General features: G+C 35.5%; 1 protein-coding gene across 8 annotated transcripts in view; it reads left to right on the top strand.

Moving 5' to 3' along the window:
* Nucleotides 1–20,757, top strand: part of nfia (nuclear factor I/A) — a 192,226-nt gene extending 171,469 nt beyond the window's left edge. For 5 of the 8 annotated variants that reach the window (XM_056447558.1, XM_056447557.1, XM_056447559.1 and 2 more), the window contains 4 exons: nucleotides 1,601–1,779; nucleotides 2,740–2,965; nucleotides 3,847–3,938; nucleotides 20,219–20,757. In XM_056447558.1, coding sequence (XP_056303533.1) covers nucleotides 1,601–1,779; nucleotides 2,740–2,965; nucleotides 3,847–3,938; nucleotides 20,219–20,233 — 512 coding nt within the window. In that variant the 3' untranslated portion in view covers nucleotides 20,234–20,757. The remainder of the gene's footprint in view (nucleotides 1–1,600; nucleotides 1,780–2,739; nucleotides 2,966–3,846; nucleotides 3,939–20,218) is intronic. The other 3 variants (XM_056447560.1, XM_056447561.1, XM_056447564.1) reach the window with 1 other exon arrangement.
* The last annotated feature ends 278 nt before the right edge of the window (nucleotides 20,758–21,035 follow it).

The following is a 21,035-nucleotide window of genomic DNA, read 5'->3' as shown; positions in this document are numbered from 1 at the left end:
GTCTGTATACACGTCCTGTTTCTTGCTTGTTGTGATTTTGGTTGTGTTTTAATTTATTGTTTACTGTCAGTGCAGTGTAGTTGAGGTTAAGCTTGGTAAAAACTGTTAAAACCACTTTTAATCCAGCCAAACTAAAAGAAATAAGGGCTTTCTCATGAAGACAAAATATTATAGCAAATACAGTGTAAATGTTCTTGCTCTCTTAAGCAAATAAATTGAAAGATAATAACAAATTTGCCTTGAACTGTATACACTGAAAACAATGATTTCTAAAAACCTGTTGTAAACAATATGTGTTGAATTTAAACAGATTAAATTTAGTAACATTCAACTTAATTTGTTTGTATAAATTTAGCCCAAATAAATTGTTTACAGTCACTTAAAGTAAAAACTTTTTTTGTAAATCCAAGGAATCATCTTAGAGTCAGTTTTTTCAGTGTATCTGTTATGTTTTATAATATAATTCTACAATAATTCAATCTGAAAATAAAATTCAGTCATGGATCCTTTCCTAAGATATATAATGCTGTTAAAATAAAACACATTTTTAAATTGCGGACACTTACAACACTACTGGATTCAATTCAGTTTTTAAGACATAGTGTTCTTGTCTCTTTTCATGGACTGCAATAATGCATTTCCATAGTTATTAACCTCATAACACTATCTTTGTAATGCTATAAAGCAATAAATAAAAGTGTACGTGGACTATTTTGGAAAAAAGAACTAATAATTGTTGTTTTTATAACTGTACTTGCAGTATATGCTGCTGTGGGAATGTTTCTAGTACAATCGCTCTTTTGTCAAGTCAATGTCGATGACATTTTTCAGTATCTGAGAATTCTGAAAAAGTGCAAGTTTTGATTATGAACCAGTCCCAGCAAGCATTTTTTGTATTTAAAAGATGTCTAATAGATGTCTAATAGACATCTAAACATAGTCGTCTTGGCTAAAACAAGGCTAAACTTGGGCTGTGGGTGAAAATATAATAGATGTCTTAGAATAGGCCAAAACTAGACTAGTCATTAAATAAACAGAAATGAATGACTACACGTATAAAGTCTGTCTAATTTCTCTATTTGACGACTGGTCTAGTTTTGGGCTATTCTTAGATGTCTATTAGATTTTCACTGACAGCCCAAGTTTAGCCTTGTTTTAGCCAAGCTGTCTACGTTTAGATGTCAATTAGACGTCTATTAAGCATCTATTAAGAATTGTTTGCTAGGTATGACAATTTCAATTTTCATCCTCAAAATGCAAGTCAACTTTGTTCCACTGACTCTACGTTATTGAACCAAAACTATTTGAAACACTTTTGGAACAACAAAAGAATAAATTTCTATCAACCACAACCTCATTTTACTTTAAATTACACAAAAATAAAACATTGACCCTTCCTCAAGTCCCTCAGTGTCCACTTATGATTGTGTGTGTATGTGTGTGGGACTGTTCATCCAATGATCTCTCCAAAAATGCTCCCATTCTGTACCGTGTGTGCAATACATCCCCATTTGCATGATCACTCCAATCAACCAGCCAAACATCCACACGTCTCTTCAGGTTTCCATCTGACCAAACTCTTGTGTTTGTCCTCTTCCAGCGAGTCCACACGCCACGCCGTCAAGTCTTCATTTCCCGACGTCGCCAATCATCCAGCAACCCGGCTCCTACTTCTCCCACCACGCCATCCGCTACCACCCGCAGGAGACGCTCAAAGAGTTTGTCCAACTTGTCTGTCCTGATAGTGGTCAGCAGGCTGGACAGGTGGGCTTCCTTAATGTAAGAAGCAGCGTTTTTTTGTACATACATTCACTTCAGATATACTGGCATGTTCTGTTTTGTGACTGTATAGATGTCCTGTTTCTAAATTGTTGGATGTGTTTTGATCCGTTGTTTAGTGTTAGTGCAGTGTAGATGATGATGTTAGAATTGTTAATGGGTAATAGGATAGATAAAATTATTATCTTTGGAAATGCTCTTGAGATTAGCGTTAGACCCTATAAAAATAGTGCAGAATGAATTAGGTGTGTATATATATGTATGTATATATATGTATGTATATATATATGTATGTATATATATGTATGTATATATATATGTATGTATATATATATATATATATATATATATATATATATATATATATATATATATATATATATATAAACAATTCCAAAGAACTATTATAGAGTAATCTAACCATTTCATCTAAAAGTTACACAGCATTATAAATATTCTCCACAATATCTCCACATGTTTTTTTTTCTATCTGGGATGACTAATAAATCCTAATCTCTGGGATCCCAAGCTCTGGTCACAGTGACGTGGCCCTGACGGCCAGTGCTTTGGCTCATAGATTATGAACAGTGAAATGCGCACAGCAGCAGAATAGTTTTTTTATGACTGGAAGCAGTGAAAAATAGCTGAGCAGGTGGTTCTTCTGCACACGTGTGAGATGCTGTTGTTGTGCCTTCTGGTCATACGCGTCCAGAAGGTCATATTTTTATTTTATGCCCTGTAAAATTCTGAAATATTATTTGAATTTATTATAACCATTTTTTTACTGAATGCATTTTAAAATTGTAGTTATTCCTGTGAACCAAAGCTGAATTTCTTCAGTCTTCAGTTTCCTTCAGAAATCATTTTAATATTCTGTTTTATCATGATCCAGTATTATTGGTACTTAATCATAAATATCAATGCATGCTCGTGATTTTCATATGTCCTGTTTGTCTCCAGCCCAATGGGAGCAGTCAAGGGAAGGTGCACAACCCGTTCCTGCCCACCCCGATGCTGCCGCCCCCTCCACCGCCCCCGATGGCACGACCCGTTCCTCTGCCCGTGCCAGACTCTAAACCTCCATCCACCTCCACTGACGGAGGAGGAAACTCACCCACTTCACCCAGTGAGTGTCTGACCTCTTGTATGACCAGTCATCTGATGCCACACACAACACTGACTAAAGGTAGAAATCAATATGGATGCATTATACACTGCAGGTATTATATTTTTTAAAAGCACAGGTAGGTAGATAGAAAAAATTATGGATGGATTGATAGATATATTATAATTATATATTTACTGTTTATTTATTAGTCATTGTTTTTAAAGGCTGTTAGCTCTGTCAGCACATTTTAATTTTAGAAAACAGACAATATTAGTATAATCAACATTGTCAACTGAACTAACAATAATTATAAGCACTAATAATCATAGCATTTAATCAGGAAGTTTGAATAATAAATATATTTTGATAGATAGATAGATAGATAGATAGATAGATAGATAGATAGATAGATAGATAGATAGATAGATAGATAGATAGATAGATCCTTGACTGACAAATGAATGGATCGATATATAGATGGATATTAATGTGTGCGTATGTTATAATTGTTTAATTGTGTGTTTTCTATCATCATTATTGAATTATTGAAACCTTTACTATGTGTCATGTATAATGCATGTTGTTTATATTCTAAATAAATACGAGCAATATTAATGTCATAAATAAGTGATCTGTAATATATATTTGAAACCGTACCCATGCTCGATTCGGGACATCAGCGTGTCTCGGGTTTCGCAAGTGCGTGTAAGCTTATCTACAGTGCTTTTCCTAATGAATAGAATTTCCCATCAAACATGCGCAGTGTCCATATCAAGCCAGCTGTCCTGCTGCCGATACAATATTGATATTCATTTTGTGTGTGTGTGTGTGTGTGTGTGTGTGTGTGTGTGTGTGTGTGTGTGTGTGTGTGTGTGTGTGTGTGTGTGTGTGTGTGTGTGTGTGTGTGCTTGTGTGTGTGTGTGTGTGTGTGTGTGTGTGTGTGTGTTTAATTCTTACAGCCTACTCCACACCGAGCACGTCTCCCGCTCAGCGTTTTGTCAGCGTGGGCCCCAGAGACCCCAGCTTTGTAAATATCCCTCAGCAGCCTCAGGTGAGCACACATCCCAGAATCCCTCCAAGTCCATCAAGAGCGCTTGCTGTCTGTCATAATGGGCTTTTCAGCGCAGTTATGCCAGCTCGTATAACTCACTGCGAGAGCTCACAGCTGATTTATTGTGTGTAACTGGCATGTTCAGGCTTAGATTCAGTGATGCAGTGGTCGCAAACTTGATTTATTCCCCTCGAGCACACGATTAGTGGTCATATGATACAATTAATACTTTAACAAGCTCTTAATCATCAGTGAACATTTGTGCAACGTTTATTCAACATATTTAATATAGAACCTGAGAAACTGGCACATTAAAAAAGCAACAATTACTCAAGAGAATGTGTTTTGTGCTATGTCCTCATGCTAATTTCTCAGTCATATCTGCATTACTATGATGAATGTTGAGTAAATTTTGTGTAAATGTTCTACAGTTGAGAGATGCCTTATTAAAGGGTTAGTTCACCATAAAAAGGAAAGTTATGGTATTAATTATTCACCCTCCTATCATTCCAAACCTCTGAGACCTTCAATTCTCTTCAAAACCCAAATTTAAGATATTTTAGATATATAAGAGAGCTCCCTCATCCTCTATAGACAGCAACAGTCCCAGCCCATCCAGAAATGTACCAAAAATAACCTCAAAACAGACCATAATGCCTTCAGTGGTTCAATCAGGATATCAGGATATTATCAAGCTACGAAAGCAAAATATAATGTCTTTTTCAACAGTTTCTTCTCGTCAGTGTCAGTATAGGGGGCACGTTCTCTACATGAGATACTTCCTTTGTTTGAAACCAGCATCTGAGGTATATGTCAGGTAGGGGTGTAATGGATCATGGTTGATCCTTGATTCATATGGGTCGCAATCCACGGTTCGGAACACATGTGACCCACGGATAATACATTTTGTTTAACTAGCAGATTAATTCTAAATTTAAACGATCACAGAGAGATCGCCTCTCGCGTCATTCAAATCACATGTATGAAAGCATTTTGGTTTTCATTTTGGTTTTCATTAAAATTGTTTTCTGTCACTAATTGTTTAGCCTGCATCAATGCATTCAGTGTAAGTGGTTAATCATTAAAAGATTGGGATTTCAACAACCACGTAACATAAATTATAAATGATGGTGATTTGCATATGTTTATTAATAATTTGAATTGCTGCATTCAAATCTGAAAACGCAAAAATCAAGAAAGAGATTGAGCCTTTAGTCTTTTGAGTTAGTTATGAAGTTACAAACAGTCAAATAACACAGAAGTACTGGGATAATAGATAAAACAATTGATGTTTATGGTAAAGATTAAAATCATAATCACATGCATTTAACGACGCTCAAAAATTAAAGTTGTAAGGAGCAATTACATTATTTAACCAATAGGTGGCGACAGCCAACCATCTAAAATATGCCACTGAATAATTTTTCAAAAATGACACATCTAGCATTGAAACATGTTTGAGTGAATAGCAGAATCATTTATTAAAAATGAGGCTTAAAAATGTGGGTTTTACAAATTATATTGTTAGATTTCTACATTTAGTGTTATCAGCAACAGTAATAGTAACAGTGAATTTTTCACAGTACTAAATATTTGACAAATTATTTTTATTTAGCTGATTTTTTTTCTTCATTTTATTTTTGATACAATTACAGGTTCTAAGTTCTGTTTGTTAAAACCAAAAGTGTCTTGCAGTACTGTTTTTGTAATAAATGGAAAGCAAATTACATTTGTCTGATCTGAAAAATGGTCTGATCCGTGACTAAAAAAACCTTAACGTGATCCAAAGCGTGAGATTGATCCTATACACCACTAATGTCAGCAAAGCAACACACAATGAGAATATCGCTCTTGTGAATATGCACACTATACTGACACTGAGGAGAAGAAACAGCGTTATTATTGTAATTTTAATCTCTGAGCTTGATAATATTCTGATTAATGTTGCTATTTATATGAGCGCACAAAGGTGTTCTCACAGCTTGATAATATTCCAACTGAAGTGTGAACTAACCCTTTAAGCAAAGAAACTGAACTGAACTACAAAAACTTGACCTCTGTTGCTCTCTGGTTGAATAAGCTATAAAACATCTCAAAAGAAACAAAACTGGAAACTTCTATCCACAAGTGCATCAAATTTACACTTAATGTTGGTAGAATTAGAATTCACTATAATTTATCCATTATTAAGGGATTTTTTTATTTTTTATTTATTTTGGCGTTTTTGCCTTTATTAAGTTGATAGGACAGTATTTCAGGCAGGAAGCGAAGTGAGAGAGAGAGAGAGGGGGTAGGGACGGGAAATGTCCTCGAGCCGAGATTCGAACTCGGGACGCCCTGAAGTGCTACTGCACCATATATCAGCGCGGTAACCACTAGGCTATTGCGCTGACATTAAAAGATTTTTATTCCAAATTTAGCATTTCCACCACTCATTTCTTATGAGATACTTCAAAATGTGCATTAACATGATGAGTGATGGAAAACGCAGCTATAAACATGTTTAAATGACTCCATAAACATCAAATAAGTCACATGTGATGTCAAAACTACTCTATAGGGTGTTAAATGTCTATGAAAATATGGGTTTGCAATTGAAACAAGATAATTAGCTACATATATTAGCTTGTGAATACTCTGAAGCTATTAGCGAAAAGTTTATACTTATAAACAAATAAACCCAATGCATGTTCATTTTAAAAAACGAAAACAAATGCAATTTTTCGAGCAGATGAACGTCAAGGTATTTAAAGCCCACACTATTTAACCCCTGATTTTAATATATTCACAAACGGATGCCAGGATCACCCTGTTCATGTAAATGAACTTGTGTTTGTTTTTTCGCAGTCGTGTAAATGCTAATGCGTCTCGGAACGCCGTCTGTAACCTTAATCGTCACACACACGTACCAACAATGACAAATGCAGCCTGTGCCGCCACCTGCACTCACGCAAACAGACCAAAAAAGAGCATCGGTTTCCTCTGTATACGCAGCTATAACACACACACAGAAACACTCAAGACTGGATTGGATCAGAGAGGTTGTGTGTGTGTGTTATATGTCCGGAGGCCTGCAGCAGCCTCCCATCGATTTATTGACTGTGTCGCAGGCCGCAAGACACGCATCACCCAGTAGAATGGAGGCAGGTGTTTGTCAGGCCGGCTGGGAGGAGAGCGGGGGGTTGTTATTATTTATTGTTTGTATTTATTTATTACTCCTACCCGCCTCCGCCTCCCCTTCTCTCTCTCTCTCTCTCTTTTGCACTGGGCTCTGTCTGTCCTTTTCTCTATCACCTTTTCCTCTCTCCCTTTCTGATTTCTTTTTTGCTCAGGTGGTGGTCAAGTTTTTTTTTTTTAAGTATTTGCATTTAAGGTTGATCTAAATGTCTGTTCCTACTGTATGCTTTTAGTCAATATGGAGGGTTGTTAGAGCTTTGAAAATGATAAATAAGTCAAACAGGACTTAAATCAGTTTGTTTCCTTGAGGTTTTTTATTGTGGTGTTTATTAGTGTTTATTAGTGCATTGCAAAAAGCAGTGTGACGTAAATAAAGTCAACTTATTGAAAAAAATGAAAATCAAGTTCATAATACAAACAAACAAAATGATTATTAACTATACTAACACAACTTTTGAACAATTTAGTTTCAGTTCCCCTTTTTTCCTTTGGAACTTACACTCTCAAACAAACTTTTGTTGCATTCTCCTTTTATCTTTATTTACGCTTGTAACGCTAACACTCAAAATAGCAATTTACTTTTAACCCACATTTGTCTTTTTTGGTTTCATTTCGTTTGTTATCATGTAACTATGCAGATCATCAAATAAACACCCTATTTAGCTTTTGAAGTGAAACGTTTCATAAAGGTTTTCTGAAAATGTTACACAATATCCATTCTCGTCTTATCAGAATCAGAAAGAGCTTTATTGCCAGGTATGTTCACACATACGAGGAATTTGTTTTCGTGACAGAGCTTCTACAGTGCAACAGGACAACAGAGACGGGACAAAAAACAGATAATATATTTAAAAAAAAAAATAGAAAAATAGAATAGAAAAAAAAGAATAGAATAGAAAATAGAATAATAGAATAGAATAGAAAAATAGAATAGAATAGAAGTATGTAGGATTATGGCAACTTTGATGAGATTTTAATCCACTTTAAATGTTGACTATTATATACATGGCTTGTGTCTGGATGCCATCGCATCACACTTTAAATCCTTAAAGATTTTCCGCAAGCTACTTTCTGTCATCCTATAGAAACGAGGCCCGTGCACTTCTAATATCAGCTGCGAGAGACGTCACCCACTGTGCCAGTGAACTCTTTGGGGCTCCGTCTAGCCAGACAGCGATTGGGACCGCGGGTTTATATTAAAGCCCTGTATGAGTCTCAGACGGGCCATATTGACGAGCCTGTGACCCCACGGCAGGGTTCGGTCGCACCATTTCATTGGTCTCATAAGCTGGTGTGGACCACCCCAGGGCGGGCAGGACAAAAGTTACCCGTGGCGGCCGGCGTGTTTCGGTGGTGGGGTACAAAAGAAAGCCAAAGTGACGGGCAGACAAGAATGATGTGACCCAAACTGTAAACATTCCTGTCGGGCCGGCCATGGTAACCGGGCAGAGAGCGAGAGACGGGACGGTATGATGGAGGGCTGTGGCAGGGGAGGGGGGACGGGTGTGAAAGGGAAGGGTAGTGGGAGGGTGGCAGAGCCTCGGGGGTTTGCTGCCATGGGAGCTGTTGGCGCTTGCCCTCTCAGATGGAGAGGTTGGCACCACATGCAGAGATAGATATATGGATGCGGATTTGGGATCAGAAGTGGTGTGCCTTTTCAGGCTGAGGGGCCACTTTGTAACCTAATGGATTTAAAAGGCAGCTAAGAAACTATTGCAATAAAAAATGTAAAAGATTACTGTATGGAAAAAAAAAGTAGTTTTATATTAAGTTATATATAAACGTATAAGTAACTAGTGTTGTTTAAAGAAGAATTTGAGATATATTTGAAGACATTAAGACAGATGAAAAAAAGCAAGTTATTTATATTCATCATTAGTGGATTTTGGTTTCATATTTTGAGAACTTCAACTCCCCTGCTACTTATTTTTCTTTATCATTTATTTTACTTGTTATTTTATTTATTTATTTATATATGTATTATTATTATTATTATTATTATTATTGGTAACACTTTATATTGATGGTCCTTTTGAGTATTAGTAGACTGTCTGCTTTATATCTGTTGGTACTGCTCCTTCAACAGACATTTAAGTGACTTTAAGAAACTTTGCAAGTACATGTCAGCTTACTCTAACCCTAACCTCAACCTTACAGTCTACTTATAATCTAATGAGAATTAGTTGGCATGTAGATGCAATGTAACTTAATTTCAACAAACAGACCATCAAAATAAAGTGTGATGTTATTATTAATTAGGATGGACAGATTGTGAAGGTTAATTGATTGTTATCTTAGTCTTTTGTGTAATTCTAAAATTCTATTAATGCCTTTCTGTCATTGTTCAAGCATTGTTAATATAAAAAAAAAAACTATTAGTAATTTTTGACAAATTATGATGCATTTTTTAAATGAATATATGCTACAATATTGTTTACTATATTACTTTATATTGTAATTTTATGACCAAAAAAGTAACAATGAAATTTGTGTATATGTAGTTATGCACATCATGTAGATTTTTGCCAAAAATTATATTGCACTATTGCAGTATTCGCATGCATTATATGTAATATATTACAATTTGCTTCAAAATGCACCAATAGCAGTGTTATATTGTCTCAAACTCGATTCCTGAAAGGCCGCAGCTCTGCACAGTTTTGCTCCAACTCAATCAAACACCGCTGATCAAACTAATCAAAGTGTTCACGACTACTAGAGACTATTTAAACAGGTGTGAGTTGGAGGTGGTTGGAGCTAAACTATGCAGAGCTGCAGCTCTCCAGGAATTGAGTTTGAGGCTACTAATAATATATGATCATCGTCACAATAAATCATTTCTATATGATTAGTACTTGGTATAATTACAATATCATATGTAAATTACTTTTATTAAATATCATATGATATATAGTTATATAATAACAGCATATTTTTTATTTTTGTAACATCCTATAATATATAGTTAAACAAAAATGCGATCATACATTTAAATTTATTAGATGGAATAACCCCTTGAGATGAACCATCTCATTTTTGAGGGGGTTCCTAAGAAGTACATAAATCAAACAGAGTACAGCACGTCATAACAAACATACATGCTAAACAAAACAAACAAGCAGCACACCTCACCTGAAACACTTCCCACAGTCTAAAGCAGTGTTTCTCAACCACATTCCTGGACGACCACCAGCTTTGCACATTTTCCAGGTCTCCTTAACCAAACACACTTGATTCAGATCATCAGCTCATTAGCAGAGACTGAAAGACCTGGGTGTAACAGACAAAAGAGACATCCAAAGCATGCAGTGCAGGTGGACCTCCAGGAACGTGGTTGAGAAACACTGGTCTAAAGCCTAAGCAAACGAAAACATATAATCAAAAGTTCAAACAATTTGATATACAAATGAATAATAAGAATTTATATTATTATAAAAAATTTACTACTAAATAAATCTGTAAACGTGCACTTCTATAACTTTGTCTATACTTCACACACATGTACTCTAAACTGTGAAATTCTGCATACATTTTTTTAATTAATCGTTATATACATCTAAATGTATAAGTAATTACATAATGGAACCCAGATCTGCTTACACACTTAACAAAACCCGCAATCAATCAATCAATTCTCATCAATAAAGCACAAATACTGCATACTCAAGCATGCAGAGGCCTGTAATCAGTGTTTAATCGTGCGGCGTTCAGAGCCTGCAGGCTGACCTCGTCCCGCAGCAGTGCAGATAAAGCAATGATTCATAAACGCCGTTTTTAATCAGAACGCTCTGGGAGGAACTGAGTGTGATGAGGAGCACAGATACACACGCGCGCGCACACAGAGGGAGGCAGTAAATCGGGCCCATGGAGGCCGGGATGAGAACGCAGCCACCCTTGGCTTTTATTCGTTTCCTATAAACGTTAGCATGCGGGACAGATAACATCAGTAATTGACTCTTGTCCTCCACGTCAATTTGCCATAGTTAAGCATCTGCGGAGACGTCCCCACAAAACACGCCTAACGATTATTACTCCAATTCATAATAAATGTTCATTCCTGAGACAAAGAAACCCAAAGACCTGCAGGGAATCTGAGGCCTCCTTAATAGTGTTGTTTAAATAAATGAGCATATAATGCTGACATGAAGATGACTGCTGTGATGCATGTCCAAGTGATATAGCTCTCAAGTCAGGTTAATTATAATTATTTAATCATTATAATAATAAAAAATAGTTGTAATAATAATAATAGCAATGATAATAACAGGTATCTGTGGGGCAAACCTGTAGAAACCCTGAATAATAATAATGATAATAATAATAATAATTAGTTACCTAAAATAAATAAACTGACAAAATACATTAATATGATTAACATCTGTAAATATTTTCGATTTTTATATATATAAATTTATATATTAACATTTATATTATCAAATATTTTATATTTTTTATATTTTATAGTTTATTAAACATGGGCGATGTGGTGGCGCAGTGGGTAGCACGTTCGCCTCACAGCAAGAAGGTTGCTGGTTCAAGCCTCGGCTGGGTCAGTTGGCATTTCTGTGTGAAGTTTGCATGTTCTCCTTGTGTTCGGGTGGGTTTCCTACAGGTGCTCCGGTTTCCCCCACAAGTCCAAAGACATGTGGCACAGGTGAATTGGGTATGCTAAAATTGACCATAGTGTATGAGTGTGTGATTGAGTGTGTGTTTCCCAGTGATGGGTTGTGGCTGGAAGGGCATCCGCTGCGTAAAACATGTGCTGGATAAGTTGGCGGTTCATTCCGCTGTGGCAACCCCTGATTAGTAAAGGGACTAAGTCAAAAAGAAAATGAATGAATGAGTTTATTAAATATACAGACTTAAAGTGTATTTTATATGATTACATTTAGTATATTATATATATATATATATATATATATATATATATATATATATATATCTAAAGTTTTATATAATAATTAAATATTTAATATTTATGATTAATGATATATACATTTAATTCATTTAATTTAGGTAATATTAACATTTTCATGTAGTTCAAGTTGATGTACTAAAAAGAAAAAAAAAGTAAAAATATGTGGAAAATTTACACAATAACACACAAGTAGTTCAGACTATTTAATAGTATAATGATTATATAATAATAGTATGATGATTAAACATCTGTGGCCTGCTATTGGTCATTCTCATGTGATTGACACATTGCCCTCATCCAAGCACACACGTCATCATTGAAGAGGGAGGTGCGGTTATTTTAGTCAAAGATTTCACAAAATAATGATGTGCACTAATAAATAATTCATAACAAACACTGCAGTGTTCAATAAAATTGGTCTTTAGATCAGCCCCCATGCATTTCCTCCTCAAGCCAGAAGAGGGCAGAGTGCCAGACTGCCAAAAAAACAGACACACACACACACAAATTAATTACCCAAGATTGATTTCAGCTCCACACCCCAGAAAATCACCAGCTCCTCTTTCTGTCCTCTCGCACACAAATCTGGAGGAAATACGGAGCGAGCGCTTCTCTCACACCTGCGAACGCTCTAATAATAAACACCATGAATATGTTTATATCCCCCTCAGGTGTGCGCTGTTTGTTTGGGGTCGTCTAATGGACTGCCGCGCTCCGCTTTTGCCTCCTCTGGTCTGATGGCCAAATGTAAATAAATAATGTAGTAAATGTCTGCGGGGAGCTGTACGGCGTGGCTGGGCGGTTTGGGCTGGAGATGGCTTTTATAAGCACAGCTCTCCAGGCCCGGGCTGGTTTGCATTACATGAGGCTGAATTCCTCTGAGATGACACTCATCCTCAGGCACTTTAGCGCGGCCGCTGACTCAGCACTCCTCCACCTGATGAGATTACGCCTGCCATTGACAGCCAGTTAAAGGAGCAGGCCGTGATTCTGTCGCTCCAGCTACTCTGATCGCTCCACTTTAATCTCTTACACGCTCCTCGCTCGCTGCGGTCCACGCAACTTTGAAGCGTCTTGCAGGAGCTGGATGTAAAAATGTGTGCGTCCATTATTTTTATATTGGCATATATAGCGAAAGCTTGTATTGAATTGGTCGCTGTTGTTGGCTGCAGTTCAGTTATCGGCCACTGGTGGTGCTATTAACATGTTTTGGAATTTTACGTATAAATTTATTAAGTTATTTATATGTTAGTTTCAGTATGTTTGTTTTAAGGATGTCTCTAAGCTAGTGCGCTACAAAATTCACGTTTGGAAAAAAAAGTGAAACTGATATAAAGATCTAAATCTCGCCGCCTTCAAGACGCTTCTCATTTGCTTTTCATTTGATGCACTTGAGCTCAACCACTCTCACTGGCAGAGCAGTGATAAAAACAAAACGTTATTGGCTGTTTTTAAAAAAAGGGAGGGGCTACTCTATGTCCCGCCCTCTCTTCACGTTTCAGTTGAGGTTACGTCAAACATTGAATAAAAATGCACATTTTAAAGCACTTCATGGGACATTTAACATGTTTTGGAATTTTACTGTATGTATAGATATTTTTAAGAAGTAAGTTGCGCAAAAGTAAAGATTCTGCATCGGGAAATATTTTTAAAAATGCTAGTGAGAATTTTAAAAATGAAATTAAAATTTTAAAAAAAATTGTTGTACAACATCTTTGTGTGTACAAAGAATCAAGATGTAGTTGTAGTCAGCAAGTACATGAATAAGTCATTTTGTCCAGTGTAGTGAACTGAATCAGTTTCGAATGAACTGTTTGTGAATTGGTCACTTAAACTGGTTTGATAGCCTTTTTATTGATCGGTTGATTGAATTAAAAGATCAGTTTCAATATAAAGGATTTGTTCACATGAAATATTTTGTGGACAGAGTCTACCAATTCACAAAATACGATTTAAAAGAATGATTTGTTCGCAAGTTGTTGAGAATAGTTTGGTGAACTGAATCAGTTGATTTGAATGTAAAAATCAGTTTCAATAAAAATTGTAATTGAGTCATTTAGACTTTTAGTGAATTGAATCATTTGATTCACTGAACAAAAACAAAATCATAATTATAATTTATTTTCTAGTTATTCAGACAAGTTTAGTGAACTGAATCCTTTGGTTCACAGAACAAAATAATATTAAAAAATATTTATTTTCAAGTTATTTAGATAAATTTAGTGAACTGAATCATTTGATTCACTGAACAAAATGATATTCATAATTATTATTTATTTTCTAGTTATTCAGACAAGTTTAGTGAACTGAATCGTTTGATTTACTGAAAAAAATATATTAAAAAAATTAATTTATATACAGGTTATTTAGACAGGTTTAGTGAACTGATTCATTTGATTTACTGAACAAAATGATATTCATAATTATTATTTATTTTCTAGTTATTCAGACAGGTTTAGTGAACTGAATCGTTTGATTTACTGAAAAAAATATATTAAAAAAATTAATTTATATACAGGTTATTTAGACAGGTTTAGTGAACTGATTCATTTGATTCACTAAACAAAATATAGTCAAAATTATTATTTTCAAGTTATTCACACAAGCTTAGTGAACTGAATTATTTGATTCACTGAAAAATTAAAAAATGTATTTGTTCATGAGTAATTCAGACTGATTCATTCATTTTGTAATCAGTTAATCATTTTAACTAGTTTAGTAGCCTGAATCAGTTGAACTGAACTAAACTGAACTGAAAATATCTGAGAACTGAATCAACTGATTCACCTGAAAGATCTATTTTACAGTAATGATATGTATATACAGTACATCATTTATACTGGCTTTGTAAACTCCATCCAACTGATTCAATAAAAATAAATCTGATTAAATAAACTTTTTTTCACACAAACTTGGCATATAATTTCACAAGACTTGGAATATGTCATCTAAATCACATTTATGGTTCATTTTATAAAGTCGATAGCCTCAGTACAAGTCATTGTTTATTATAGATATCAGAATTGTCTTTTACGTGGTACAAAATAAGTCCTCGAGTTTTGGATGAAGCCGAGTTTTAGAGTAAACTACACCTTTAACTGAGTTTCAGGCCGTCTGTAAGTCTATTAACCGTTACTGTTGCATTTCGTTTCCTCTCTCCTTCCTCTCGTCTCTCTGAAGTGTATTCGTGTGTATTATGTCTCTAGCAGATGTGCTGCAGTGTGTGTTTGCTGTGTGTTATTTGCATGAGTTTTTTCCCCCTCCGCCCTTCTCCTTTCACTACATTAATACAGCTTTCACCTTGAAGGCTTTCAAACGGGACACTAAGGCTATTGATGGGTTGACTACAGCTATCTATCCGTCAATTACAACCGCTGACGTACAGCCTTTAAAATCAACTTCGCCTGCATCCAGAGAAATCCCATTCACTTTAGCCAATAAGCAGATCTGCTCACTGAAAAAAGAGCTGTATTTTGGTGTTAAATAATTAACTAAATAATACAGTTATTTAATGAGCTAAATAATTATATTCTAATATATTTTATAGATTTTAATTAAAATATAAATAAAAAATATGTAATAATAATTTTGCCCCATATTTTTAAATAAATGTGATTTAAAAATACACATAAATTGAAAATAAGTTGTGTAAATTTCTATAAATGTACATAAAAATAAATATGTAGAATAATATAATTCCATTTATATTTTTTTATTAAAAATGTTATTTAATATTTAATTTAATGACATTTATTTACTCATTTAAAAATGTTAAACATTCATTATGTTAGAAATACTCCTCAAATATATTAAAATATATTTTCATTTTAGAAAAATGTAAAATATTTAAAAAATTGTCAGAAGTTGCATTAAACTTCTTCAGAATCTGTTTCATTTTTCCAAATTAATGATTCATATAGTAGTAAATTTAATCTTTAAAAGGCCAGGTTTAAAAGTCATATGAGAACTGAACATCTCAAAAGCCCACAATAACAATCCTTTACAAGGCAAATGCTAACCGCACAGCTAATGCTAACCGCAGGCCAGGACGTCATTGTAGCTGTATGGAAATGACTTAATCTAGTACAAATCCTTCCTGCCAGAACAAAACACAAATACACCAGTGTTGACTTTGTGGGCGACTTCATCCAAACTAAACCTTCAGGAAAACGACATTTCCTCTTAAAGGGACAGTTCACCCAAAAAATGGAAGATTTGCATTTTAGTCACCCTCAGGTCCTTCAAGATTTATTTATTTTTATTTTTTTTTGAGCAGAACATTAAAAAGATCAACAATAATCAAGTTAACAGCTACTGGAACTTTTAAAGCCCAAAAGAACATATACAGGCAACACAAAATTAAATACCCACAACTGGCTGTTCAATTTTGTGTTGCCTGTATATGTTACGAAGTGAAATGATTGGTCTGTGCTAGTGTGCAGTTTTCTTTAAGTTCTTCAAGCTTAAAATCAGCTATCCCACAATGCATCGGAAGTGATTCTTTTAGACTTGATGTTCGGTTCTGTTTTTATTGCTAACTTTAACTATAAAATTATTATGAATTCTGAATGTACAAAATAATTTTACTGTTAAATAAATCTGTATATTGATAACAAAAATAGATTTAAACAATGTTTCATCTGTGAACAATGAATATCCGAAGCACCACTCCACATTAAAAGTCAGAATTTCTCCATTTGTACTTGATTCTTTTCTCCCAATCGAGCTGTATTTGTAGCTGCGAACATGCGACTGTAATTTCAGCCTGGTTGTCCTCCGTCAGTCTGGATCAGTCTGTGCTGGTATCTGCAGACTAAATCATATCCGTCAGCACAGAGAAACACAAACCGGCGTCCGCAGAGTGATGGAGAATCTCGCGCGTCTCCTAAAGTCTCCTCAGGACAGAGAGAGAGAAAGTTTGAGCACGGTCGAGCTTATAGACAAAGACACGAGGAAGAGCTGCACTGCAGCCGAGCGCACAAACTCCACAGTCAGCAACTTCTATTGATTAAAAACTAACCTTGCCGTCTCTGCGCTGCGCTCGCGGTGAGCTGGAGAATTTCAACGAGCCGTCCACATTTCCAAACTCACAAATCACATCATTCGCCTTCACTATAGCACTGCATTACTGTAGGAGGAGGTCAAGCTTCATATTGTACATCTAATGCACATTACATATATAAACAACTAAACAACTAAAAAAAAATATATATATATATAACAAATAAATAATAGATATATATAGCGACCTAAAAATATATATATACATAGACAAAGACTAAAAAAGATGTATATAATAACAAAAAATATAAAATGACAAAAAATAGATAGATCTATATAATGATATATATATATATATATATATATATATATGTATATATATATATATATATATATATATATATATATATATATATATATATATATATATATATATATATATATATATACATATTGGGTATATATAACAACTAAAAAGATATGAAGAGTTTAGATGCAAAAAACTCTAAATGCTGTCTGAAATTTTCCTCTAAAATTAGCATTTTTATCAGACTCCTGTGTGTATGTTCAGTAATATCACTTATATGGCAGAGTACATCCTATTCCTGGTCTATAAAGTGAAATATCTCAATATAAACAAAGGAGGTTGAGAAAAACGTTCATTTTCTATGGAAATTTCAGACGGCACTAGGTTTTTGCATCTGAACTCTTCATATATAGGTGTATATATATATATAAATTGTCAAAAATTTGTCATGAAATTACTGCTAAATATCTGCACATACTTTTAAAGATATCAAATAAGCTCATAAGTAATATTAGAATATTAAATTGCTTATTAAAATGTATATTGTATGTAAAATGAGAAATAAAAATAGTTCTACTTTTGAGTAGACTACTAAATGCATGCTTAAATAATGCACATGTTTTTATGCATATATAAATTCATTATATAGTTTTTATTAACATAGTTTTATATACAGATAATGTTTTTCAAAACGTCAGACACATTGAGTGTTACAACAATGAGCAGCTTATTTTTTTGCAATTATCTGCCAGTCCCTGAGCGCTTGACTCTGATTGGCTAAAAACTCCCAAGCCTTAATTAATCACGACTTTTGATTGGCGGCCATATGTAATGACCCGAGCAGTGGGCGGAGCATGAGAATCACAGCACGCGACGACTCCCCTCTCATGTTTATTCACAGCCGGAGCCGAAAAGTAGAAAAGAGTCCGAAAGAGCGGCGAGGCCCCTTGTCTTGCTAATGATAGTCACGTATACGGCCGTCTGGTTGTCCCTCGCAACCAGACATGATGTAACAGCAGGATGAAGTTGGACTCGGTGGGAGGAGGGAATCTGAAAGGGGAGGAGAGCAGAAAGAGCGAACCACACTTGCTGGAAAACCTGAACAATGGAGCTCCGCAATCAATAAGGCCATTTCACTGAGGGATTACAGAGCAAACTTGTTCACAGACGCTTCTCTGCAGCTCCCTGTGACGGGGAGTGAAGCTGTGAAGGCATTCAGAGAGTCAAACTGCATCTTAACTTCTGAGACACCAGAAAACAATGAGCGTTGTAATGGAGATGCTGGTGTTCAGGGTTAAAAACACTGCACTAAACGTTTATGCGCAACTCATTTTTCTTATATTCACGGAGGAGACTTGATGTCATTCATTGTGAATTATGAAAAGTGGTCTATATGTAGTGGTTAGTGTAAAAGGGAGGGCTTAGAAAATGTTTTGATGAATAAAAAATGTAATTAATTAACACACTATGGGGACTCATGCATAGTATGAGATCAAATTATGTTTACTTATTAGACAACAATTAATAATAATAATAACTTTGTTTATTTGAAAAAAGTAACATTTCTACATTTCTCTTTAGCATTTATTTAGATAATTAATTTTAAATAGAATAAAATTATATAGAATTACTTTTTGAAATGAATTAAACATTCTTGTGATTAAAAAGGAACATTTTCAGCATCATTATTCCAGTCTTCAGGGTGTGACGTGGCCATTTAAAAGTCATTGAACATCTCTCATGAAACATTTCTGATTATTAATGTTGTACTGCTTCATGTTTTATTTCAGGATAATTTGATGAACAGCTAACCTTTTGAAACATTACAGATGCCACTTTGCAGTCCACTTCACAGTCCAAATCTTTCATAAAAAAGTGACTAATTTATTTCATTAAAAGCACATAACACCCAGAAAATTAACTATATAAAGAAACGCTACACCTTTTAAAAAAAAAATAGACTAATTTTACAGCTCAGTGATATTACAAAGATTCTAGCTGGTGGTAAAAGTGTACTTGCTGCCGGTGTCTATTTTCAGGTGCTGCACAATATCATTAATATCATATCAGAATGGGAGGATAGTTCCTAGCCATGTCATCCTAGAACAGGGGGTCAAACTCCCTGCACACTTTAGTTCCAACCCTGCTTCAATACGCTCACCTGTAGGTTTCAAACAAGCCTGAAGGACTCAATTAGTTTGATCAGGTGTGATCAGTTCTGTCTTTTGTATGGCCACCTTTTACTGAAATATCAGCCTGTACACGCTTCCTATAGTCAAGCATAAATCCCCGAATTCTTGTTGAAGGCATTTTGGCCCACTTTTCCTTGCAAAATTTCTCCAGTTCAGTCAGGTTTGATGGGTGCAGAACGGCCCTTTACAAGCCAATCTATAGATTTTCATTGATGTTCAAGTCTGGGGACTGGGATGGCCATTCCAGAACATTGTATCATGTTCAATTCCTTGGTAGATCTGGAACTGTGCTTTGGGTCAGTGTGCTGTTGTAACATCCAAACCTGTTGGACTGATTCCTAAACATTGTTCTTCAGAATCTGCTGATACTGGGTGAAATACGTGACATTATCTAGCTTTCTCTAGAAACCGAATGGCATTTCACCGAGACCTTCTCTTTTAAAGAAAGAGCACATAATTATGCAGCCACAGTGGGGTGCCCAAACTTTTGCATAAAATTGTATGCTAAGCAAATCTAAAAGTACTCCCGCCAGACCTGGAAATCATCTGAATGGATTAAAGAAGTTGTAAAATGAGCCTGTTTTCAAAAAAGTGGATTGTTTCTTTAACTGAACATGCACACTCTTATTTCACTGACCTCATTTGCATTGTTAACCTTTGTGATGTGTTCTTGTCCCGTTTGCAGTGGTACCTGGGCTAAAGACTCCCGAACACGGACACACGGCCGCTCCGAGGTCACTCGACCAACCCCCTCTGTCTCCCCTGAGTACGACCCGCAAACATGTACACCAGTCTGAACAGAGAGAAGCCACTTGCTGCCCCGTACCGGACAGACCCACAGCATGGCTCCAGCCGAACAACCCCGCCAAGCCCTGGAACAAGAGGAACCGCTTACACCCACTTACTATATATCTATATAGTCCAGATGTATTCTTCCATATGTATGGTTTACATGCCTATATTCATATATAGTAGCTGTCCAGCTCTTCTGAGGGTGGAGCTCAGAAAAAAAAAACGAAGAGCTTTTTTGTTTTGTTTTCTTAATTTTTGGTTTTGGAAACATGCACGTTTTATTTTTATTTTCCGTTCGTTTGTTTGTTTTTGTTTTTTATGGTTCACCCTCACAGATAGACGAGGAAAAACGTAACATGACGCAATCAAAGAGCTTCCCGCTTCTGTGCCTGTGGTGTTAAAAAGAGAGGCGTTTCGAGATCAAAAACGCAAACGCAGTCGACGGCCAAGGGTCGCGAACCCACAACCATCTGGAGGTCGGAGCTCTGCCTTTCAATCACTCGTGTTTCGACGCTGTTGGAGGTTTCGCCTGGGTCAGATTTACCACCAGCTAAAAAAAAAAAACTAATCTAAACAAATGTGTATTGCGTCTTCTGGACCATTTGCTTACCTTCCACCGCCATCATCACCACCACCGCCATCAAGGACTCAACCCCATTTTTATCTGTTGTTTTTGTCATTTTTGGGGCAGGCGATGAAGAAGTCATGAA

This window comes from Danio aesculapii, chromosome 22, assembly GCF_903798145.1.
Source record: "Danio aesculapii chromosome 22, fDanAes4.1, whole genome shotgun sequence".
NCBI lineage: Eukaryota > Metazoa > Chordata > Actinopteri > Cypriniformes > Danionidae > Danio > Danio aesculapii.
The sequence above is the reverse complement of the archived record's forward strand: the minus strand, read 5'-3'. Positions and strand labels throughout refer to the sequence as shown.